At 42.3% G+C, this 26,421-nt stretch overlaps 1 protein-coding gene across 9 annotated transcripts in view; it reads right to left on the bottom strand.

Annotated features, from left to right (window-relative positions):
• FNIP2 (folliculin interacting protein 2) overlaps positions 1 to 26,421 on the bottom strand; it is a 191,351-nt gene that overhangs the window by 99,058 nt on the left and 65,872 nt on the right. For 6 of the 9 annotated variants that reach the window (XR_007519836.1, XM_049905413.1, XM_049905419.1 and 3 more), the window contains exons 3-8: positions 23,348 to 23,503; positions 16,548 to 16,648; positions 16,386 to 16,457; positions 9,952 to 10,052; positions 9,709 to 9,798; positions 7,876 to 7,947 (exon numbers count right to left, since the gene is read on the bottom strand). Coding sequence is in view for 8 of the 9 variants with exons in the window: in XM_049905413.1 (XP_049761370.1) it covers positions 7,876 to 7,947; positions 9,709 to 9,798; positions 9,952 to 10,052; positions 16,386 to 16,457; positions 16,548 to 16,648; positions 23,348 to 23,503 (592 nt within the window). In the remaining variant the exon portion in view is untranslated. Of the gene's footprint in view, positions 1 to 7,875; positions 7,948 to 9,708; positions 9,799 to 9,951; positions 10,053 to 16,385; positions 16,458 to 16,547; positions 16,649 to 23,347; positions 23,504 to 26,421 lie in introns of those variants that run through there. The other 3 variants (XM_049905417.1, XM_049905416.1, XM_049905420.1) reach the window with 2 other exon arrangements.

Consider the following 26,421-nt stretch of genomic DNA (forward strand, 5'->3'; position numbering starts at 1 on the left):
TCTCTTTTCACCCAAGACCTTACTGGAAAATTTCTAATGGCAACCACTAAAACAGTCCCTTAATGTTAATTATATTTTGATTAATATATGTACAGAGGACACATTCAAAATATCCAAAATGCAATAAGAATGCACACTTGTCCCTCAATTTGTACCCCTTTCAGTACATTCTATAAATACATTTATCTACTGCATTTTTTTGCAAATAATGCATGCCTTCTATGTTTGTTGCCAACCACACCCTCCCCTTTCCAAGTATTTTCACAAATGTGTTATGCTAATTTTTTTTTGAGCAGCATGTAAAAAAAATTGGCATAGCAGTGCTTACGAAAATACCTCACGGGGGGAGGATGCAGTTGGCAAACAAACATAGAAGGCACATGTTATTTGCATAAAAATACAGCATATCTATAAGAAAGATCTTGTATATGCCTTTTTTTGAGGCATAAATGGTAGTTTAGCGTATGGACTGTTGAAGCACTTTTTTTTTTTCACTTAGAAATATATCTAAGAGAACTTTTCTACTGTAGCACATATCAAGCTGCCACATCCTTTTTAACTGCCACATGGTATTCCTTTACTGGGAAATATATAATCTAACCAGTCCTCTAGTGATAAACACAGTCCCTAGGTGGTACAAACAGTTAATGCAGTCAGCAGCTAACTGAAAGGCTGGAGGTTCAAGTCCACTCACAAGCACCTTGGAAGAAAGGCCTGGCCATCTACTTCTGAAAAATTAGCCATATATATATACATGGAAACCCTGGTGGCATAGTGGTTAAGTGCTATGGCTGCTAACCAAAAGGTCAGCAGTTCGAATCCGCCAGGCACTCCTTAGCAGTTCTACTCTGTCCTGTAGGGTTGCTATAAGTCGGAATCAACTCGACGGCACTGGGTTTTTTTGCGGGGGACGGCAGTGGGTTTTTGGTTTTATATATATGCTGGCATGGTAGTTACGTGTTCGGCTACTATCCAAAAAGGTGGCAGTCTAAATTCACCAGCTGCTCCACAGGAGCAAGGTGTGGCAGTTAGCTTCCGTGAAGATTTACAGCCTTAGAAACTCTATGGGGAAGTTCTACTCCATCCTGTAGGGTTGCTATGAGTCGGAACTAACTCGACGGCACACAACAACGCATACACACACACACATATATATGTTGTGTGCCGTCGAGTATATATATAGATATACATAGACTTTTCTAACTAGATAAGGCAATAAATAACTTGCATACTCTACTTATTGATTTATTTCTTATTCTGTGTGTGTATCTGTTACAAGCTATGTAAAAACATAAGTATCAAAACATAAATCTAAGGCTTGATTTCCTCTCTGTCATTATAAAATGCTACTGAATAACACTGAAAAAATGTGTAATTTTTTTAAAGATGCTATTCCAAAAGTAGTAGGAGAAAGAGGAGGGAAAAAAAAAAAAAGCCAATGGACTATTTTTCAAAATTATCTGCTACATCAGATACCACTTTATACTATTACTTTTATATATAGATACACAGACAGTAGCAAGAAGCTCTAAGAGTTCAAGAAAATAATATTTTAAAAATATAATTAAAAAAATATTGATCAGTTGTGTCCTCCCCACTCCCACCACCCAGTGAATTAGGAAGTATTATCATTAATCTAATTTAGCAATAAATACATTGGTCCAGTTTTTTCTGGAGCAGAGTTTTAGAAGCACTGCACGGACCTAAAATACAGAGCTAATTCTCTTAGCTCATCCCATCAACCAGATTAAGTCCAGACTCCTCAGCACTGTGCTTGTTGCCAGTATTAGAGTCCAGCTCACAGGGACCCGTATGTTAGGCAGCAGGGCTTCCCACAGGGCTGCTGGCTGTGGTCTTAACGAAAGCAGATCAGCAGGCCTTTCCTTTCCTGGTACCACTGGGTGGGTCTGAAGCACCCACCACTACGTCAGCAATCGAGCACAAACTGTTCGTACCACCCACTCCGCATCAGCCTTTCTTAACCAGCCTTGAAGGAGTTCTGGCTGCACAAGAGTTAAGCACTCAGCTGCTAACCAAAAGGTGGGTGGTTTGAACCCACCAGTCATTCTGTGGGAGAAAAGCCCTGGAAATCCACTCCTGTAAAGGCTACAGCCTAGGAAGCCCTATGAGGCAGTTCTCTTCTGTCATACAGGGTAGTCGGAATCAACTCAACGGCACACAACAACATCAGCCAGCCTTACCTTCTGCCCCCTACCACCCCTGACCTTTATGTTCCAGTCCTGCAATTTTTCACACGTACTCACTGTATACAAAAGGTCTGTTCCCCTGCACACGCTATTTGCAGAAATGCTCTTTTCTATCTTCAAGGTGTCACTCAAAATCACTTCTTCTATGACGTCATCATCTCTGACTTCTCAGGCAGAGGTACTGACTCTTCCTTTTTGTTCCCAGAGAACCTTGTGAAGTAGTACTTATCACACAATATTGTAACTCTTGGTTTACACGCAACTATTCCTGAGGTCAGGTGCTCATAAACACCTCAAATTCTAGTAGAGGCTGATACCACAGGGGGCTAGAAAATTCTTATTCGATAAATAAATGAGGATTGATGGCTGGTTAGTCAGGAGTCAGGGCTACCCTTCCCTTAAGGTTGATCGTACCCAAGTAACTGAGTCCTCTACCTACAGAGTAAACCCCTTGGGAATTCACAGTCCTATTGCTCTGTATTCCCAGAGCGTACTATACACAGAATCCGTCTGCTGCTGAGTATGAAATAAGCTCCTACACCCAGCCCTTCCTCTCATGTTTGCCTGTAGAAGGGAACGTGGACGACACAGAAACTCAGGTTTCTTTTTGATGGAAAACTGTTAAGCCTCCTGGAAATTCTCTTTTTAACCTAGAACAAGTTGCTCTCCATAAACAATGATTTTAAAAAACCTTCTCTAAAGTTACTGCTTTACTGGACTATTGAGAAAAAAATGGATCCTAAACTAGTCTTCAGACTTGACTTCTAATAATCAGAATTCTTGGTAGTTTCAATAAACCAGTTGCAAAATGAATTCTTGTCAGCTATGATTTCAGAGATTCTGCTAGCCTGGTACACATGGCTACAAAAATCTCCCCATATTGAAAAGGTGTTACCTAAGTAACTTTGGAAGTAAAAGTGTAGCGTGCATGACTAAAGGCAAGAGGAACTGCACATAACACTCCAGTGGATAAAACCTTCCCACTGGAGCGCTGTTATTAGCTGCTATCGAGTTACTTCTGACTTGTGGGTATAGGTTAACAATTCTGACTCTGCTATACGTGTGTACTGGAATGGAGCAATGAAGCAAATGGACGGCAGGTGCTAGGGGCCAGGTTTCTCACTGATGGCATGGGAGTTGACAGGTCAGCAAAGAGAGGAAGCTAAAATGATCCATGCGGTAATGGATCTGAGTTGGAGATAACAGCATGAATTAAGGCTTAGCTTAATACAGATACAGTGTTATACATAGAAAATACTTACAGATATATATATACATGTATATACATATACATGCACACAGTTAATATAACCACCATGTGTCAGCTCTAATGGCTGAAAGGACTTATAAGAAACGACACCACAGCAGCAATGCACACACCCTAGTACCCAGATTCCTGGTTCCTATTACCATTCTTCAATAAAAGTGATCAGGGCTCCTTGGAGAAATGACTGACTGTAAGCCAGGGACCAGACATGTACAAGATGAGCCCGGAGCATCTTATAGTGCTGGAAAGTAAGGAAATGCTCAAAAAACAAAAACACACTGATGGAGGGATGTCAAAGGAGCACATGGGCCAAATGGAACGAGCTCCCAGTGGCCAAAACTGACACAATTTAAGCAACAAAAAAAGTATTATTAGATTATAATTCAAAGTATAAGATACATATCCATGAGTCCACACTGATATGAATGCATGAATAAATTAAGGAGGGGTGAGAAGAGATAAATTTCCTACACAGTAGAATTTCAAATAATTTATACAGATACCCCACTCTTAAGATCAAAGAGCATAATTCCTTACACGTGGGCTGCACAGACTGACTTCCTTCTAAATTATATAGTATGGAAAGGGGAAAAAGTAACTTTACAGTAGAAAAACCTGACAAACACTACCTCAGCCAAAAACCCATAACCCCAGTTTAATCATGAGAAAAACTTCAGACGAATTCCAATAATTGGGTACTTTACAAAATACCTGACCAGTAATTCTCAAAACTGTCAAGATCATCAAAAATAAGGCAAGTCTGAGAAACTGTCACAGCCAGGAGGAGCCTAAAGAGACATGACAGCTACTAGTAAAGGGGCACCCTGGATAGCATCCTGGGGCAGAAAAAGGACATTCACAAAAACTAGGGAAATATGAATAAAGTATGGGCTTTCGTTAATAATAATATATCAGTATTCGTTCATTACTTATATCAAATGTGTTACACTCACGTAAGACGTTAATAGTAGGGGAAACTGGTACAGGGTATAGCAACTCTCTGTACTATCTTCCCAATTGTAATCTGTAATAGTCTATTTTAAAAAAATTTCCCCCATCTCTTCACTATTAATTACAGGGAATAAACAGTACCTTTAATTTCTCTACTTCTGCTACTGCTAACTCAAACACTGGTGAGCCCCTATTCTGTTTGAAAATTGGGACCATGGTCCTCACACAACATAAGCTGGACAAAAGGAAAAGAGATCCTAATCAGAGAATAACTAGGGATTAAGAATAAAGAAGAACTTCAGTAAAGTGCTAAATTCACCAGAAGTGTAAAGTTCACACCAGCCTCCACATGAACTCAGTAACTTCAAGACAGCTCCCAGGTAGGAGCAGCTGGTACCTGAGGTGAGCACATCTGCCAGATGACAAAGGGAGCACGTGCAGCCCCCTCTGTCATCTCCCAACAGGAGAACCAGAAGGCTTGAAGCAGAACGCCTGAAACAGAAGCCAAACTATCAGGGGAGGCCAGTCCTCTTTAACTCTCATAGCTCAGACTGTATCAATATTGCCCCCAATCTGATCAGTCCCAAGTGCTTCTCATGGAATCTGAGAAAGCATCCAGATCCGGTTGCTATAGATTTTTTACTTTAATTTGTACTTGGTCCTTTAACTTGCCTCCTTCCCAAAGGACAAGGAAAACTAGTTGCAGGAGCAATTTAGAATCTGAATAATGCCAAATACATAAGATTTTGGCCTGTACAACTTACATAGATCCAGAGACACTCGTTCAAACAGAACAGGGAGTTACTACGTGGTTTAAAGTCAGGAAAGGTTCGCGTCAGAGTTGTGTCCTTTCACCATACTTATTCAGTCTGTATGCTGGGCAAATAATCTGAGAAGCTGGACTATATGAAGAAGAACATGTCATCAGGATTGGAGGAAGACTCATTAACAACCTGCGATATGCAGATGACGCAACCTTGCTTGCTGAAAGTGAAGATGAGTTGAAGCACTTACCGAAAAAGATCAAAGACTACAACTTTCAGTATGGATTACACCTCAACATAAAGAAAACAAAAATCCTCACAACTGGACCAATGAACAACATCATGATAAATGCAAAAAACACTGAAGTTGTTGAGGATTTCATTTTACCTGGATCCACAATCAACACCCACGGAAGCAGCAGTCAAGAAATCAGACAACGGAAGGCAGAGCCAACATGGCATCCTAGACAGACGCATCATGCCATCCCTCCGCAGCAAATACCCAAAAAACAGTAAAACAGACACAAATGCCAGTCCTGGAACCCTAAGCATCAAATGAAGCACCAAATGGAAGAAGAAACTGACGCAAACAGAGAACGAGGAGAGATAGAGCGGAGGTCCACTGCCCACTAACACGGCACAGCACTGCCATTTTGGAACACAGCCAGCAATGACCCCAGGCAGGGAGTACAGGAAAGCAACTTCTCGGAGCTCCCAACAGGAGACAGAGCACCCAGTAACCAGAGAAATGCGCTTTCCTACTCCTCACCCTCCTGTCCTGTACACCATCTGCATGCATCCTCACAGGCCTTAGTGAACCGCCTTGCCTACAGAGCTACCAGCCGCCGCCAGCCTGGGTCTGCCCCATCCCCATTTGCCAGCTCCTGCCACACCACCGTTTTTAATGACTATTATTTTCCCTTTTTTCTTTTTCTTTCTCCCTCCCACCTAGCCCTGCATGCTACATTATAAACCAAAAATTCAAGCTTTTCTCCTAATAATGTTTTTGTTCGTTTTAGCTTCCCCAATATGCCTTTAAATCCTCTCTGGAATTCCAAGGGGCATAGAAGTAAGTAAAGTCAGGTCACTGCAGGAGCTCTGCAGTATCAGTGTCCAGAATGGGCCCCTGTAGAATGTGAAATGACTGTTCATTTCACAGATGTTAAGGAGCTCTCAGTCTGTCAAAGCAAACACATTAAATTATGTCAGCCACTAAGACAGCACATTTTCCTCAAGGGACAGCAGCTCTGACTCAGAGTGTCTTGGTTCCAGGACTGTGCTTCCCAAAACATCACACACCTTCCCTTCCTGCCTGGAGGCTCAACTACAACAGACCCGGCCCCTGTGCCAGTCCTGCTCAGTGGCCTACAAGAGCCAGGGGTGAGCATGGGGATACCAAGATCCTCAGTGCACATTCAGAGCCTCTCTGGAGCTCAGCTGCTCTTGCAGTAGAGAATACTGACAGTGCCTCACAGAACATGAGAAAATTACCTTGAGTACCACTAAATACAAACTAAAACAGTTCTCTCAGCACTTCATATGTTCCTCTTATCTTCTGAGGCATTATGCTTGTACAAAAGGTGCTGTAAGTGAAAATGGTAACAGGTCTAATCAATGGGAGTTAATTTCCAATCAAAGGTTCATTGCCCAACTTCGCAGAAAAGAGTATAAACATCAAAACGAATCAGCTATTTTTATTTTACCATACACAAAATGCTATATATTTTACATTGTGTGACATATATAAACCAAACAGGGGGATTCAGTAACGGACCACACCTATTTCATTAAGTCACTCAGAAGTGGGGTTATACAGGGTGGGCAGTGCCGGGGGTACACAGAAGGAGCACGAGGACCCCTTCAAGCTGTGTTTGAAGGCAGGGGCTAGAAACAGAAACAAGCGCCAGGCTGAGAGGAAGGGAGAGGCCTCATCCAGTGTGAGCACATTCAACCACAAACTACTACTAACCTACATGGTGAAGCACCACATATCATGGGGGAACAGCCGGAGGGTGCTGCTAGCCTTAGTGGAAGGTAGGGGCTGCCTGTTTGGTACGTACTCATCATGCACAGCCACACATACCTCCAAATCCTCAAATTCCAGATTAGTTCACCACCCTGCTCAGAGCTGAACCATAATCAAATTCAACTGCCACTGGAATGTCAGTTTGGCTCTTGACAAACAGAGTCATGTACAAAAGCTTAAACCAAGGGGATGCTAAAGCAGTATTAGAAAATTTAGGATCTGACATATGGGTAACCTGAGATAAAACCTGATCATCATGCCTCCAGGACAGAAGAAAGGGTGACCACATCAGCTGGCAGACCTTCCCACTGTCATGGATAGATTTACTTCCATAGACACTTTCCTTCAATACTTAGCAAGCAATTTCCCAGAACAACGGGCTCAAGGAAGCTTCCCGTCTGGAAAGAAACCTCTCAATGTCCATTAGTCTTGGATAAGTTTGTGTATTAGAAAAAAACTAATACCCAAATTCACTGCACAATCACTGCTAGACATTGTCCATCAAAGTTTCAGATCTTCTGAGACATGAGACTTTCTTAAAACGTGGAGAAAATCCCAGCAGATTTGAGGCCACCTATCTGTTCTCCTACTTTCCCAACTACTACACCATTACAGACAATTCGTTCTATCAGTTAAGCCAATAAAAGGAAGTACAAATACCTGATCGAGCAATGCCACTGTCCCTGTCTTCATTTTGTCCTCTGCTTGGCATGTCAACTGGCGTGCTGTGTGCTAAAAGGCAGAAGGAAACCATATTACCGGGCTCTTAAAAGATAATAAAGTTTTAAAAACACCTGTAGTACCTTTTACATTTCAAAGTAGGCTAACCAAAAAAAAAAAAAAAACGAACTCATGGCCATTGAGTCGATTCCAACTCATAATGACCCTATAGGACAGAGTAGAACTGCCACATAGGGTTTCCAAGCTGTAATCTTTGCAGTCTGCCACATCTCTCTCCCATGGTGTTGCTGGTGGGTTCAAACCACCGACCTTTCAGTTAGCAGCCAAGTGCTTTAACCACTGCGCTACCAGGGCTCCTTCAAATTTGGCAACAGCTTATAATTGGTACAAGTTTATATAGCAATTAACTAGAAAGCAAAATTAAATACATAAAAAGGTGATAAGAGCAAGAAGAAAACACAGAACCAAATAACCACCTGTCCTTAGCTTTCTATTGCAGCATACAAACCGTTATGAGTGATGTTCACAAGCTCTAAAAAACTGAACAACAAACTATTCATGCAGTTGATAGAATGCCCGAATATCTTCAGGCAGATATATTTAGCCAGTTTTCTCATTATTAGTAGTACTTCAATAGCACTGCATTTTCAAAACGCTTTATAAGCAGTTTCAGTAGTAACTACAGGCAACTTAGGGAAAAGAAATACTTGAAAACCATTTCATAAATTTAAAAAATGTTTCTCTGTTTATAACCCACTCTCTTGGCAGATAGAAAACACTTATATTCATTTTCAAATATTTCTTCCTCCACTTCTTTGCTGCACACACCCATACACAGTATTACTTAGCAAAACTCATGTACTGGCGTGACTTTCAGAAAACACCCTGAAGCACTGCAGACTTCTAAGGGTGCTTCAGATTGATCTGAACTGTATATTACTGGGCTTGAGGGTGGATGAGAGGTTTCTGTTGTAAGTTTTACAATGTACAAGAAACCCAGGGCCCTACCTGGCTATTACACTTGCCAACTATCTTAAAGCATGCTTGTTTTCACAATTTTCAAACACATAAACATGTGATCCTCACTCTAAGTAGGTAGGAGGGTGTTAGTTTCATTAGGGTGTCAGTTAACTATGGTGGTTGGCCGATTTCAGACTACAAAAAAGGACAGAGTGAAGGACACCATTTGGCATAAGAGTAACCATTTACATGTTAGTGATACAAATTCCCCACACTTGTTAATCATGCCAAGACTACTACAGACATTTCAACAGCCACAGCTAGCAAGGCCAGTTAAGTCTCAGAATTTACCTACCCAGAGACAGCTGGGTGATTATACCTGCAAAGAACCGAGAAGCTGCATTGAAGCTACTTAAATGCTAGAGAAAGAAAGGAGGGAGAGAAACACAGAAGTCTTCCATGCTCATGTTAGAGTGACTTCTGAAGAAACTCTGTGCAGGTCAGGATGCAGGTGAAGAAAAGGATAAAAGACACCACGGGAAAAGGAAACAGCTCCGAGCAGCAGGAGAGACCCAGGAAAATCAGAAAACATAATCCTTTTAGAAACACTAAGGGCTTATTTCAGATCAAAATCAGCTTATGCTGGGTATTAGCAAAGGCATTTACGATGGAGGTTCATTGCTGGAATTTTTAAGACACCATGAAGGGGGCTGCATTTGAAACTAATAACTTATCAAATGAGCTCCTTGGATTTCTAGAGAGGCATCAAATAGGATTTTTTTTTCCTAAGGACCTGCACAGGATTTATCAGTAAGTGTGCGGGTCACACCGTCCTCGGCATTCCACACAAACCTGCAAAGAAAGAAGCACTCCGGGTGAGCCGGAGAGGTCCTCCTTCAGCCAGCCCCTGCAGCAGTTTGCCGCTGCATGCCTGCAACAGACCTAGACGCAGAAACACACACAAGAGGGCAAACGGAATACACACAAAAAATAAACACAGATTAAAGATAATGCAAAACAAAACAACACAACAAACTCAAATAAAGCAAAACGCACATCCAGAAAGAAAAGATCCGTTGGTGTGTCTGATTTTACCTAGGTTACTTCCAGTACGACAAGGACCCAAGCTATTCTGGTTTGTGTTCAGTTTTCCCAAATTAGGATCTTGGTTGATGTATTCAAAGCTGTCTTGCAAGCTAAGGCCAGAGAAGGGGAGGAAGGGAGAAAGAAGAGAAGAATGTCAAGAGACAAATAGTATTTGTCAAATAGACAAAAAGGTATTTTTTCATAGACTTTCAAACACAGACAACAACTGATCAAGTAACTCAAGTTTTTTCTTTATAAGCAAAATCTCACATCTACCAAAGGAAATTAAACTGGTTAACTTTAGGGGAATTTCTTAGAGGAAAATAAAACTTTATTGGAGGTAGTCCAACCTATAAAACCAAACAACTGTATTTCTAACAATTTCATGTCATATAATGGAACATCAAACTCTAAGCTTTGGTCCTGTGATTGCCACGAAGCACGCTGCGATTCATTCTGAGCATACATCAGCAACTCAGCAACTTTTATTTTAGGGGGAATAGATAAACTAGGATTCTTATAAGAGTTTGACTTCACAACTTTGAAAAAGTTAGACTGTACTCATCAAAACAAAGGTGAGGGTATGTAGATTTTTAAAAAATTATTTGTTGTGCTTTAAGTGAAAGTCTACAAATGAAGTCAGTCTCTCATACAAAAACTTATACACCCCTTGCTATGTACTCCTAGCTGCCCTCCTCCTAATGAGACAGCACACTCCTCCTCTCCACCCTGTGTTCCCCGTGTCCATTCAACCAGCTCCTCTCTCTCTCTGCCTTCTCATCTCTTCTCCAGACAGGAGCTGCCCACATAGTCTCATGTGTCTACTTCAGCCAAGAAGCTCGCTCCTCACCAGTATCATTGTCTATCTTACAGACCAGTCCAATCCCTGTCTGAAGAGTTGGTTTTGGGAATGGTTTTAATCTTGGGCTCACAAAGGGTCTGGGAACCATGACCCCCTGGGTCCCTCTAGTCTCAGTCAGACCATTAAGTCTGTTCTTTTTACGAGAATTTGAGATCTGCATCCCACTATTTTCCTGCTCCATCCAGCATTCTCTGTTGTGTTCCCTCTCAGGGCAGTGACTGGTGGTAGCCGGGCACCATCTAGTTCTTCCAGTCTCAGGCTGATGTAGTCTCTGGTTTATGTGGCCCTTTCTGTCTCTTTGGTTCATCTTTACTATATGCCTTTGATGTTCTTCATTCTCCTTTGCTCCAGGTGGGTTGAGACCAATTGATAGATCTTAGATAGCCGCTTGCTAGCACTGAAGACCCTAGACGCCTCTCACCAAAGTGGGATGCAGAATGTTTTAATACATTTTGTTACGCCAGTTGAACTAGATGTCCCCTGAAACCATGGTCCCCAAACAAGAGTAGCAGATTTCAACAATTTATTTTATTTATTAACAAGAAAAATATCAAGACTCCAAAGATAATATAGCATAATGAGGCCAAAACAATTTTTGGTTAAATCTGAGCTCAGTATTTTATTATAGAGGGTTGTCATAAATGTTCAGGTCTTCTCAAAGGCCTGAAAGGGAATATATCGTAAGAAATAAACATCAGTTCCCATATTGGCTTAAGTCATGACGGGCCAATACTAAATGTTCAAATAAGGAAATTCACTACTTTGTTGTAAGAGTAAGCAAAGACTTCCTCCAAACCAAAAATCAAGCCTGTTGTTATAGAGTTATTCCTGACCCATAGTGACCCTAGAGCACAGAGTAGAACTGCCTCACAGGGTTTCCAAGGAGCGCCTGGTGGATTCAAACTGCTGGCCTTTTGGTTAGAAGCCGTGGCTCTTAACCACTAGGGCACAAGGGTTTCCAAAGACTTACTCAGTGGTGCCCAAATCTACAGGGGATATATTTTTAATTTCCCAAGGTTATTGAAAAAAAAAAATAGCAAATAGATTCCATTTGTCTCCTAAGCATGTCCCTTAATTTATAACAAGCCTTTCTTTCAAAGGTATCAAAACGTAACAAATATTTTGTCTAATCAAAAAAGAAGCACCTGGAAGTTCAAAATATACGGACATATGTGCCAGAATGTAAGAGTCTCAATTAGTTATTTCAGGACCCTTAGTCTGCATGTTGCTGTTGTTGTTAAGTGCCATCGAGTCGGTTCCAACTCATAGAGACCCTATGCATAACAGAACAAAACACTGCCTGGTCCTAAACCAGTTGTTATGCTTCAGCTCATTGTTGCAGCCACTGTGTCAATCCACCTCATTGAGGGTCTTCCTCTTTTTCGCTGACCCTGTACTCTGCCAAGCATGATGTCCTTCTCCAGAGACTGATCCCTCCTGACAACATGCCCAAAGTACATAAGACGCAGTCTCACCATCCTTGCTTCTGAGGAGCATTTTGGTTGTACTTCTAAGACAGATTTGTTCATTCTTTTGGCAGTCCATGGTATATTCCATATTCTTCACCAACACCACAATTCAAAGGCGTCAATTCTTCTTCGGTCTTCCTTTCACATGCGTATGATGCGACTGAAAATACCATGGCTTGGGTCAGGCGCACCTTAGTCTTCAAGGTGGCATCTTTGCTCTTCAACACTTTGAAGAGGTCCTTTGCAGCAGATTTACCCAACGCAATGCATCTTTTGATTTCTTGACTGCTGCTTCCATGGCTGTTGATTGTGGATCCAAGTAAAATGAAATCCTTGACAACTTCAAACTTTTCTCCGTTTATCATGATGTTGCTCACTGGTCCAGTTGTGAGGATTTTTGTTTTCTTCATGTTGAGGTGCAATCCATACTGAAGGCTGTGGTCTTTGATCTTCACTAGTAAGTGCTTCAAGTCCTCTTCACTTTCAGCAAACAAGGTTGTGTCATCTGCATAACCCAGGTTGTTAAGGAGTCTTCCTCCAATCCTGATGCCCTGTTCTTCTTCATATAGTCCAGCTTCTTGTATTATCTGTTCAGCTTACAGATTAAATAGGTATGGTGAAAGAATACAACCCTGACACACACCTTTCCTGACTTTAAACCAACCGGTATCCCCTTGTTCTGTCTGAACAACCACCTCTTGATCTGTGTAAAGGTTCCTCATGAACACAATGAAGTGTTCTGGAATTCCCATTCTTCGCAATGTTATCCATAGTTTGTTATGACCCACACAGTCGAATGCCTTTGCATAGTCAATAAAACACAGGTAAACATCCTTCTAGTATTCTCTGCTTTCAGCCAGGATCCACCTGACATCCGCAATGATATCCCTGGTTCCACGTCCTCTTCTGAAACCGACCTGAATTTCTGGCAGTTCCCTGTCGATATACTGCTGCAGCCGTTTTTGAATGATCTTCAGCAAAATTTTGCTTGTGTGTGATATTGATGATATTGTTCTATACTTTCCACTTCGGTTGGATCACCTGTCTTGGGAATAGGCATAAATATGGATCTCTCCCAGTCAGTTGGCCAGGAAGCTGTCTTCCGTATTTCTTGGCATAGACAAGTAAGCACCTCCAGCGCTGCATCTGTTTGTTCAAATATCTCAATTGATATTCCATCAATTCCTGGAGCCTTGTTTTTCACCAATGCCTTCAGGGCAGCTTGGACTCCTTCCTTCAGTACCATCGGTTCCTGCTCATATGCCACCTCTTGAAATGGTTGAACATCGGCTAATTCTTTTTGGTATAATGACTCTGTGTATTCTGTGCATCTTCTTTTGATGCTTCCTGCATCATTTAATATTTTCCCCGTAGAATCCTTCACCATTGCAACTCGAGGCTCGAATTTTTTCTTCAGTTCTTTCAGCTTGAGAAATGCCGAGCGTGTTCTTCCCTTTTGGTTTTCCATCTTCAGCTCTTTGCACATGTCATTATAATACGTTACTTTGTCTTCTCAAGATGCCCTTTGAAATCTTCTGTTCAGTTCTTTTACTTCATCAATTCTTCCTTTTGCTTTAGCTGCTCGATGCTTGAGAGCAAGTTTCTGAGTCTCCTCTGACATCCACCTTGGTCTCTTCTTTCTTTCCTGTCTTTTCAGTGACCTCTTGCCTTCTTCATGGATGATGTCCTCAATGTCATTCCACAACTCGTCTGGTATAGTCGCTACTGTTCAATTTGTCAATCTATTGTTCAGATGGTCTCTAAATTCAGGTGGGATGTACTCAAGGTCACATTTTGGCTCTCGTGGACTTGCTCTGATTTTCTTCAGTTTCAGCTTGAACTTGCATATGAGCAATTGATGGTCTGTTCCACAGTCGGCCCCTGGCCTTGTTCTGACTAATGATATTGAGCTTTTCCATTGTCTCTTTCCACAGATGAGTCAATTTGACTTGTGTGTGTTCCATCTGGCGAGGTCCATGTGTATAGGTGCCGTTTAGGTTGGCGAAAGAAAGTATTTGCAATGAAGAAGTCATCGGTCTTGTAAAACACTATCATTCGATCTCCGGCATCGTTTCTATCACCAAGGCCATATTTTCCAACTACACATCCTTCTTCTTTGTTTCCAACTTCCGCATTCCAATCACCAGTAATTATCAATGCAGCTTGACTGCATGTTCGATCAATTTCAGACTGCAGCAGCTGATAAAAATCTTCTGTTTATTCATCTTTGGCCCTAGTGGTTGGTGCATAAATTTGAATAATATTCATCTTAACTGGTCTTCCTTGTAGGCATATGGATATTATCCTATCACTGACAGCGTTGTACTTCAGGATAGATCTTGAAACATTCTTTTTGACGATGACTGCAACACCATTCCTCTTCAAATTGTTATTCCCAGCATAGTAGGCTATATGATTATCCAATTCAAAACGGCCAATACCCGTCCATTTCAGCTCACTAATGCCTAGGATATCAATGTTTATGTGTTTCATTCCATTTTTGATGATTTCCAATTTTCCTAGATTCATACTTCATACATTCTAGGTTCTGATTATTAATGGATGTTTGCAGCTGTTTCTTCTCATTTTGAGTCACGCCACATCAGCAAATGAAGGTCCCAAAAGCTTTACTCCATCCACGTCATTAAGATCGATACTACTTTTAGGAGGCAGATCTTCCCCAGTCTTCTTTTGAGTGCCTCCCAACCTGGGGGGCTCATCTTCCAGCACTATATCAGACAATGTTCCGTTGCTATTCATAAGGTTTTCACTGGCTAATGCTTTTCAGAAGTAGGCTGCTGGCGCCTTCTTCCTAGTCTGTCTTAGTCTGGAAGCTCAGCTGAAATCTGTCCTCCATGGGTGACACTGCTGGTATCTGAATACCGGTGGCATAGCTTCCAGCATCACAGCAACACGCAAGCCCCCACAGTACAACAAACTGACAGACACGTGGGGGTTAGTCTACATAGGTATATAAAATCAAAGCGTTGCATGACCCAAGTACCAATCACTCGCAATGGCCACCCTGATGGCTCAGCAAGGATGGCAAGCAGTCAGCCCATACTGCCAGGTGGTTCCTATCCCCCTGAAAAAGCTTACTGTGTACTTGATTCCTTCTTAAACAAGTAAGTAAATAAATGAATAAATGCTAGATGGATTAATTAAAAATAAAAAAGGTAAAGCAGCCCCACCACTTCTCCTTTAGTTTTCATTTTCCAGGGAAGGAAAACTTGGTGACCAGTGGTGGGAACATAGTAGGTAACAGATGGAGACACAAAATGTAGATAATAAAAGACAAACAGTCATTTATCTTTAAAGTCACCTGGTAAAGTCAAAGGCCTTTTTATACTCACTTACAGGACAGTGGAAATCCTGGTGGCGTAGTGGTTAAGTGCCTCAGCTGCTAACCGAAGGGTCGGCAGTCTGAATCCACCAGGGGCTCCTTGGAAACTCTATGGCACAGTTCTACTCTGTCCTATAGGGTCGCTATGAGTTGGAATCGACACGACAGCCCTGGGTTTGGTTTGGCTTGGTTTTATGGGACAAGGAAAGGAGGCTTGGTGGTGGGATGGTTAAGTGCTCAGCTGCTAACCAAAACGTTTGTGGTTTAAACCCACCAGGGCCTCCATGAGAGAAAAGGCCCAGCAATTTGCTCCCATAAAGACTACAGCCTAGGAAACCCTATGAGGCAGTTCCACCCTGTCCTTTTGGGCTGCTATGAGTCAGAATTGATTCAACAGCACACAGTAACAATACAAGTCAATGGAATCCCTGGGTGGCACAAATGATTAACTCACTAGGCTGCTAACCAAAATGCTGGAGGTTCAAGTCTACCTACAGATGCCTCAGAAGAAAGGCCTGGCAATCTACCTTCAAAAAATCAGCCAATGGAAACCCTATGGAGAACAGTTCTACGCTGACACACAGGGTCATCATGAACTGACTTCACAGCAACTGGCTACAGAACCACCACCACTTTTAAAACTCCTCTGTTAATGTGGATGCATCCTGCTTCTCATTTCTAAAAGCGTCGTGGCCCTCAAAGAATTACTCTGTCCAGCAACAGTCACTTAAAAAAATGGGGGAGAGGGTAGGCAAATTCCCACACTTACTTATTTGTACTCCCACAGAAGCTGCCCATTCTCGCAGAGAAGACTTTACTAATCATCAGTTGTGGAGGGGAGCTGGAAAAAAAGAGAATGCAATTTTTTAATGAAGGGGTCAATATCACCACTCACTTCTCAGAATTCATAGACAAAGAAGCCCAAGCTTACCGTATATAGTGTATCTTTAAGGTGGGGCCTTTATAGCTCATGGCTACTGAGCCAAACATCATCTCTCCCAGCATGTTGACATCAGAAGCCGGCCTCATGTACTACCACACAAAAGAAAGAGACCAAAAGTCAATGTCAGCACATGGCACACCTGCGTACAATGCAAGACAACATAATGTTTATCAATCTTTTGATCTCTTTAGTTTAGTGGGCGATCACAACCATTTTTCAAAGCAGCTGCTGATCATGTTACCGTCTCAAGCTATAATGGTAACTGTCTATTTCCCCCCAAATATCACTAATGTTGATGATTTCTTCCTTATACACAGTATCTTCACACAGGGTCTAAACGCTTTATTGGAGTTCATTCTTAACATTTTCAGGAGAGACAAAGATTATAACTATCCCCACTTATGAACTCTAAATAGAAGGATTAAAATAGGAAATAAATGGGGTAATGACTCCTCTTGGTAGTGAGAACACATCCCAAAAGGAAGATTTAAAAAAAAAAAACCAAACCCATTGCCATGAAGTCAATTCTGAATCATAGTGGCCCTATAAGACAGAGCAGAAGTGCCCCATAGGGTTTCCAAGGAGCACTGGTGGATTCAAACTGCCAAACTTTTTGGTTAGCAGCTGTTCAGTATTATTCAACTTTATAATTACCAGTGCTCATCAAAAATGCTGATTGGTGCAGGCATGGTTTCGTGAAGGTCCAAAAGATGACAGATGACCTGATGCCTCCAGTTTTACAAAAAAAAATTTTTTTAAATATTTGACCCGTCTAGCTTCTGATGGGAGAGCCCTGGTGACAAGCGCTTGGCTGCTAACCAAAAGGTCGGCAGTTTGGATCCACCAGCCACTCCATGGGCAACAGATGTGGCAATCTGCTTCCACAAAGATTACAGCCTTGAAATCCTGTCCTATAGGGTCGCTGTGAGTTGGAACTGACTCGACGGCAATGGGTAAACGGGCAGCTTCTGACAGTCTTTCTCATCCTCTGTCACCCAAGATGGGGATGTGCTGCCTCTACTTTCTCCCCTCCCATTTTCCGGATCACCAACTGTGATCCTACTTCACCTCTAATGATCCGTTTACTCAAAGGATTCTAGTCATGGCCTCCAACTACCTGCCAAAGCCAACGGACAATGTCCAGTTTGTGCCCTGAACTGCTCTCACTATATCTGATACTGTTAATCACTCTCCTTTCCCAGATCACCCTCTGAATGGGAGCCGTTCCTTTTAGAGGGCACACCTACTCAATGTTTGCATTTTCAACCATTCCTATGGTTTTTGGTTATTATTTACACAGGCATGCCCTCCCCTCCACCCCCGTATCTTGGTGCTCTAGAATCCTACACCCAAACACATTCATTAATATATCAAATACTGCTGAGCATTTATGCCAAGTGGCGGTGACACGCTGGGGAGCAGGATCAATATAAATGTCATCCAAACAAGTATGTTACAGACAACCCAACGCAATGTGAGCAAAACAAAACTATTATCTCTCTGCACACACTCCACCTCCAGTGTGCTTGGAGGACAATATCACCCACCCAAGGAGAATTATGGGGATCATCCTCAACGTTTTCTTCTAAATCTTTTAATTTTTTTAACTTCAAATACACACACACATGCATATACACACACAAGTACACACCCCCACTGACACGCATATACACACCACACCCACTTATACCTATTTGCAAAGGTGGAAAAAGAAAGACAAATTTATCAGCTTAGGTCAGCTGGGCTCCTCTTTTTGTTTTGTTACAACTCACACCCACTTCTTCCCACTACATGTAGCCAGAAAACAACTGGCTTCATGTTCTTTATTAATAACTCCCACCCAACCATCATTTTATAATCTGTTTTTTCTTAGAGTACAAGGTCCACATCCAACTGTGGTTCTCAACCAGCTGAAAATTTCACCCTGTACTTTTTAAACTGCAAACTGCTGTAAGACCCAGGAGTGCCGTGAAATGAGAGCAAATGCATGGCATGAATCCTGGCCCTGAAATTAACAAACTTCTGTAGACCTGTGGCTGCTGGCAATTTCCATGGCTTTGCTTTTCCAGCAACATAGTAGATAAAATCACAGAGTTTTTTTTTTAAAAAAAAAAAGAAAGGTTGATATATCCTTCCTCAAGCAATACCCTTCTGCTATTCAATATTTATGAAACTTCTCCTTTCTTCTATTCAGTCAGCCAATATTGCTCAATAATTCTAAACTCCTATCCTCTACTGCCTGTTAAGGATTGATCTGTGTCCCCCCAAAAATATCTGTTGTAAACGGTAACCTCTATGCCTGTGGTTAAGATCCCATTTGGGAATGGGCCACCTTTGTTATGTTAATTAGACAGAGTTAGTATTGGGTGTGCTTTGAGTCAATCTCTTTAGACACATACAAGAGATTAAACAAGCAGAGAGTGAGCAGAGGTGGGGTAAGACAGATGCCAAGACACACGGAGATCTCCAAGGAACCAGGAAGCAGAAGCTGAACAGACAAGGACCTTCATCCAGAGCTGAGAGAGAGAAAAAATGTTCCCCTAGAGCGAGCACCTGAACTTGGACTTCCAGCCTCCTAAAATGTGAGAAAATAGATTCCTGTTTGTTAAAGCTACCCACCTATGGTATTCCTGTTAGAGCAGCACCAGATAACTAAGGAAGGATTTGGTACCAGAAGATAACTAAAATGTAGAAGCACTTTGGGAATTGGGTAACGGGTAGAGGCTGGAAGAACATAAAAGTTTTAAAGTGCCTAATACTAAAAGCCTACATTGCCTTGAAGAGACTGTTGGTAGAATTATAGATGTCAAAGGCAATGCTGGTGAGAGCTCAGAAGGGAGTGAGGAGAGCTACAAAGTCTCTATTATCTTAGAGGATACATATAGTGCCAGCAACAGAACACTGCTAGAAATGTGGACATTAAAGGTACTTCTGGTCAGGTTTCAGAGGAGATGATGAACATGGGATTGGACAATGGAGGAAGGGCAATGCTTTTTATGCAGCAGCAAAGAACTTGTCTGAATTATGTTCAAATGTTTAGGAGAAGGTAGAACTTGTAAGTGATGAGATTTCTAAGCAAGATCTTAAAGGGGCTATGTGGTTTCTCCTTGCTGCTTTTAGTTAAATGTGAGACAAATGGGATGGACTTAAAAATGAACTATGTAAAATGAAAGCAGAAATTAAAGATTTGGAAAATTCTATTGTACAAGCTAAGGACAGGTGTCCTAGAATGTTCACCAAGGATGTGGCTACACAATTTTTTGTTAAAGAGATTAAGCCTGTGACCAATGATTCAAACCAACTACCACAACAGAAAACTCAGCAGCTTAGACTGAAGGGGACAGAGGAAGAACGAAAACAAAGGCTGCTGTCTGCCTCCTGGAATTCTACAGACAAGAAACAAGCCAAATGAGCTACTTCTGTTGTCCTCCAGGAAAAGAAAGCACCATCCCTGGAGCAGCTCGGAGATCAGCAGAACTGTTGGAGGGAACACAGGAGGAAGCAGGGCCTTCTCAGTTTCAAAGGGTGGGGCCGCCGTCTGCTGGATCTCAAAGGGTGGGGCCACAGCCTCCTAGGTTTCAAAAAGGCAGATCTTTACCAACTCAGTTCTGGACTGTGGGGCTGCTGTTCAGGTAATTCAGGGAAATGGGGCTGCTCCCCACAAAGCCGAGGGGGCAGGGCTGTAACGCTCAAGAGGCAAAAGAATGGGGGCCTGCCGGGGCCGAGTGGGTGGGGTCAGGTAAAACCAAAAGAATGGGGCCACCTAAAGCTGAGGAAGCAGAATTGCCATCCTAGATGGCCTGGAACATGAAACTGAAGCCCAGGGCTGAGGAGCCTCTACCCAGGATCCAGAGAGCATGGCCAACACCCAGAGCCTGGAGGGCAGGGCTACTGCTCTAATGGTCTCAAAGAACAGAAGATTATTTTCAAGCCTGGAGAGCTAATGTAAATTGTTCTGCAGGGCTTTGGACTTGCTTTGTGCCCGTTATCCCTTCTTTCCCTCCAATTTCTCCCATCTGTAATGGAAATGTCTACCTTGAACCGGTTTAATCATTGTACTTTGGAAACAGATAACCTGTAGTCTAGATTTTACAGGTTCACAGGTGAAGAGGAATTTTGCCCCAGAACAGAATATGCCTAAAGTTTCACCCATACTTGATTTAGATAATTCAGAAGATTTGGGACTTGGAGCTGACTTTGGGGATGATATGATGGGGTAAATGTGTTTTGCATGTGGTGAGGACATAAATTTTGGGGAGCCAAAGAGTGGAATGTTGTGGATTGAATTATGTCCCCCCCAAAATATATGTTATAAATCCTAGGCTCGATGCCTGTGGTTATAATCTCACTTGGGAACAGGTTGTCTTTGTTATGTTAATTAGACAGGATTACTGTACGCTGTGTCTTGAGTCAGTATCTTTTGAGATATAAAAGAGATTAACAAGCAAGGGAGTGAGCAGAGACGGGCTAAGACAGATACGAAGACACGCAGAGATCTCCAAGGAACCAGGAAGCAGAAGCTGAAGAGTCATAGCCCTTCAACCAGAGCCAACAAAGACAGAAAGCATTCCCCTAGAGCCAGCATCCTGAATTTGGACTTTCAGCCTCCTAAACTGTGAGAAAATAAATTTCTGTTTGTTAAAGCTTCGAGTTGCAATTTTGAAGGATTCTATGGGCAAAAGAGTGAATGACACAGGAAGCAACAAAATAGGATGAAAGGAATACAGAGTCACTGTACCAAAAGAATTAGTCAACATTCAACCATTTCAAAAGGTAGCATATGTTCAAGAACCAATGGTACTGAAGGAAGAAGTCCAAGCTGCACCAAAGCTATTGGTGAAAAACAAGGCTCCAGAAACTGACAGAATACCAAATGAGATGTTTCAACAAACAGATATAGCACTGGAGGCGCTCACTTGTCTACGCCAAGAAATTTGGAAGACAGCTACCTGGCTAACTGACTGGAAGAGATCCATATTTGTGCACATTCCAAATAAAGGTCATCCACCAGAATGCAGAAATTATTGAACAATAACATTAATGTCACAAGCAAGTAAAATTTTGCTGAAGATAACACAAAAATGGCTATAGCAATACATCAATAGGGAACTGCCAGAAATTCAAGCTGGATTCAGAAGAGGATGTAGAATGAGGATTATCATTGCTGATGTCAGATAGATCTTGGCTGAAAGCAGAGAATGCCAGAAAGATGTTTACCTGTGTTTTATTAACTATGGTAAGACATTTAACTGTATGGATCATAAAAAATTATGGATAACATTGTGAAGAACAGGAATTCCAGAACACATAATTGTGCTCATGCAGAACCTGTAGGCAGTGGCAGACCAAGGGGCAGTCATTCAAACAGAATAAGGAGATATTGTGTGTGCCTCAGGGTCGTATGCCTTCACCATACTTATTCAACCTGTACGGTGAACAAGTAATCTGAGAAGCTGGACTATATGAAGAAGAACTCGGCATCAGGATTGGAGAAAGTCTCATTAACAACCTGCATTATGCAGATAACACCACCTTGCCTGCTGAAAGCAAAGAGGACTTTGAAGCACTTACTGATGAAGATCAAAGACTACAGCCTGCAATATGGATTATACCTCAACATAAAGAAAACAAAAATTCTCACAACTGGACCAATAAGCAACATCATGATAAATGGAGAAAAGACTGACGTTGTCAAGGACTTCATTTTATCTGGATCTACCATCAATGACCAAGGAAGCAGCAGTCGAGAATCAAATGATGCATTGCACTGGGCAAATCTGCTGCGAAAGACCTCGTTAAAGTGTTAAAAAGCAAAGATGTCACTTTGAGGACTAAGGTGTGTCTGACTCAAGCCACGGTATTTTCAACGGCCTCATATATTCATACAAAAGCTGGACAATGAATAAAGAAGGCCAAAGAACAATTGATGCTTTCGAATTATGGTTTTGGTGAAGATTATTGAATACACCATGGACTGCCGGAAGAATGAACAAGTCTGTCTTAGAAGAAGTACAACCAGAGTGCTTCTTGGAAGCGAAGATGATGAGGCTTTGTCTCACGTACTCTGGACATTTTATCAAGCGGGACTAGTCCCCGGAGAAGGACATCATGCTTGGTAAGGCAGGGGGTCAGCAAAGAAGAGGAAGACCCTCGACAAGATGGATTGACACAACAGCTGCAACAACGGGCTCAGACACAGCGATGACTGTGAGAATGGTGCAGGAACTGCCAGCGTTTCGGGTCTGTTGTACACAGGGTCTCTATGAGTCAGAACCAACTCGATGGCACCTAACAATAACAACAACAAAGCCACCCACTTGTGGTATTTGTTATAGCTGCACTAAATAACTAAGACACACAGACACACAGACAGACACACACACACAGAGCATAAAAAAGTCACCAGCCCTCTAGCCTTCATACTCAAGACAGGTCTCACCATTTCTTTCTTCTTCTACGAAGTTTTCTTCCTTCTAGTACCAATTCTATATTCTTAGGATGCCTACATGCAGCCCCAGAATCCTTAGAAATTCTAAAACAAAACTGGAAAATACTTATTTTTCTGGCTTTGACAACCAAGGCAACAAAACAACACAATTTACTTCTTCGCAATAACTTGTCTCATGTGGCAAGTATTATGCTGTATCACCTCTGCCTGATTACCATTTTTAATGAGGGAAAAAAGCCAAAATGTAAAAACAGCATTGTCCTGAAACACTGAAGAGTATACTCTACGAACACTTATTCTCATATTCCTGGAGTGGAACCTGAAGAAGGGGTGGTTTTACCTGGTACTTTGGGAGCTGCTCCTTGGCATGCTGTAAAGATCCCCCAGAAGAACCATGGGAAGACAGACTGCTGCTGCTGCTGCTGACGCTGCTGTTCATACTGCCACTTCCGTGACAGCACTTGGCTGACATTTTAAGAGGGTCATCCTCCGTGTTCTGTGTAAAGGGAGACAGGCATGCTAAGGCACATGAAGTATACGAGCATCATCAACACGCTCTTCACCAGGAATTCCTTTTTTAAAGGAGTTGTGTCCAACTCCATTCAATAACCAGAAGTTCTTCCTGCCTTTCTAATGATGGCAGGAACAAGGTTACTGAGAGTACTGGGGTCAGTGGGAGTGATGCCAAAGAAGGATGCTAGATGAAAGTGGTGCTTATGTATTACGATGTTATGTTCCTTAAATAATGCAACTATTACTTACATTTCAATTCATAATTTAAAAGGCATCCAGAAATCTAATCTCTATTACATGACTTTTCAGTCAAATCTGTGAAACTGATGAAGAGAAAGACAACATTTCAATTTTTAACAAGCAAGCTGAACTAAGAAAGCAAAACTATTACACAATTTGGAGAGACTGGGCTTGTGCTTTGAATGACACACTCCTCTAGTACTCCTTCAGAGGGACAGTAAAAAAAAGTCAGGAGGTCAAGCTTGTGAAGAATGAAGCAGCCAAAACCCTGAAATGGGAGCTACTGTGAACCACACAGCAAGTGATGGAAATCAGTCAGATCAGGGGTAACAGAGAGAGGACTGTCTACTACAGTCCCTAAACAGGGTTCATTGTTAATTTTTATGACAGTGTCATAAAGGTGCAAAGACATGCCTGTATTAAGTCCCACGTCTCCTTCACAAGGTATACACCACCCCCACAAAAGCACCCTGTACCCTCTGAGTTACATCATTTTTATGCTGAGTCTTACTTGCTTTTCTTTTGTGCAGCTCTTGCTGGGAGAAACATGAATGCAGCTGAAGCTTATCTAATCTCCAGTGTGACAGTCACACTGGTGGTCTAATGCAAATGCTTGCAGTCATGTGCTTGATACAAACTCATGACACTGTGTGTACCAGGGGAGGGAGATGAAAACGGGAAAAGAACGTACAGAAAACTCAAAATAGATGTGCTGGTTCACAGCAGTCACTCTAGCAAAGATGGCATTCAAAATCACGCTTGGTTATTCCTGAGCACCCAGCCCTCCCTCAATACCCTCTTCAGAGTTAGCCTTACTTAATAGCGCTGGGTACTGGGTGAACAGCACTTGGAAACCCTGGTGGCGTAGTGATTAAGAGCTACGGCTGCTAACCAAAAGGTGTGCAGTACGAATTCACCAGGTGCTCCTTGGAAACCCCGTGGGGTAGCTGCACTCTGTCCTATAGGGTCGCTATGAGTCGGAATTGACTTGATGGCAACCGGTTAATAGCACTTAAAGGAGCCCTGGTGACACAGTAGGTAAGTGCTCAGCTGCTAACTGAAAGGCTGGCAGTGAGAACCCACCAGCCACTCCACAAAAAGATGTGGCAGTATGTTTCACAAAGATTGTTGTCGTTGTTAGATGCTGTCGGTTTGGCTCTGGCTCACAGCGATGCTATGTACAACAGAACGAAACACTACCCAGTTCTCTGCCATCCTCACAATTGATGCTATCATTGAGCCCATTGTTGCAGCCACTTTCAATCCATCTCGCTGAGGGTCTTCCTCTTTTTCACTGACCCTCTACTTTACCAAGTGTGATGTCCTACTCCATGGACTGGTCCCTCCTGATAACATGTCCAAAATGTGAAACGAAGTCTTGCCAGCCTCGCTTCCAAGGAGCACTCTACCTGTACTTCCTCTAAGACAGAGTTGTTAATTCTTCTGGCAATTCATGGTATATTCAATTCTTCACCAACACCATGGGGCAGTTCTACTCTGTCCTATAGGGTTATTATGAGTCAGAACTGACCCAACGGCAATATGTTTGGCTTGATTTAATAGCACTTAGGCCATTAGGCATAGCCCCTCAGAGGCCCAAAGTGACTTACAGACTGCTAGACTTTGGAGAACAACCTACTGAAGTCTGTAACTGGAGGCAGCACCTGATACAGTGAATGCTGACTGGACATTTTGTGCAACCTTGGGCAAGTTACAACCTCCCTGAACACAAGTTGCCTTTCTGATTAAATGAGGCACTTCTAAACAAACCTATGCCCCAGACTCCAGTGTCACCACAGCTCTGTTATACTGAAGGCCCAGCTTCTTCTGAAAACCAGTAGGAATTGTTTCCCCTCCGCCTGTCCCCACTGCATTAAGAGCTCTAGTGACAGGGTGTGGGTGTTCAACTCAACCACTTGTACAGGACCTTCAGGGAAATGGGAGGTGGTGTGGGAAGTCAAGGGGAAACCAGCTCCTACCCACCAGACAGAGGGTCAAGTGCTGGGTCACCTAACTGTTTATACAAACCTACCATTAAAGCTTGCAGTGAATCACCTGAGAGATTTTGCCCCCCACCCCACCTTACCTAACAAGCCCAGCAACTACTGTAATCATTAGCTATGTGGCAGAATTCCACCTTAGGGCACTGTGGAATCCACCCAGCAAAACTGCCTTTAACCAAACACTTCCTTCCTGCAGAACTGATCCTCATCAATGGCAGGAAAAGAGCCCTGCAGCCCGATGAGGCAAAGACTGTGATAAAAACTGTTCATTAACTCAGCTACACAGTCCTACAAATGCCAGAATATGGTCAGTATAAAGCCAAAAAAACCAAACCAGTTGCCACTGAGTCAATTTCAATTCATGGCAACCTCCTGTGTTACACAGTGAAACTGCTCCATAGGTCATCAGACTTTTCTTCCATGGTGCCACTGGGTGAGTTAGAACCGTCAACCTTCAGGTTGGCAGCTGATTGCAAACCACTTTTGCCACCCAGGCAGACCTCGGTCAGTATAGTGGCAAGTTACTAAACACAAAAAGAAACAGTACAAATGAATTTATTTATTCGATTTGTAGACACCTGGATAAATATTGAAAGTTGCGTGAATTTGGTGACAATTTAGAATTGCCGTGGATTGGTGTCGGAGTCCCTGAGTGGTT

Source organism: Elephas maximus, chromosome 13, assembly GCF_024166365.1.
Source record: "Elephas maximus indicus isolate mEleMax1 chromosome 13, mEleMax1 primary haplotype, whole genome shotgun sequence".
Lineage (NCBI taxonomy): Eukaryota > Metazoa > Chordata > Mammalia > Proboscidea > Elephantidae > Elephas > Elephas maximus.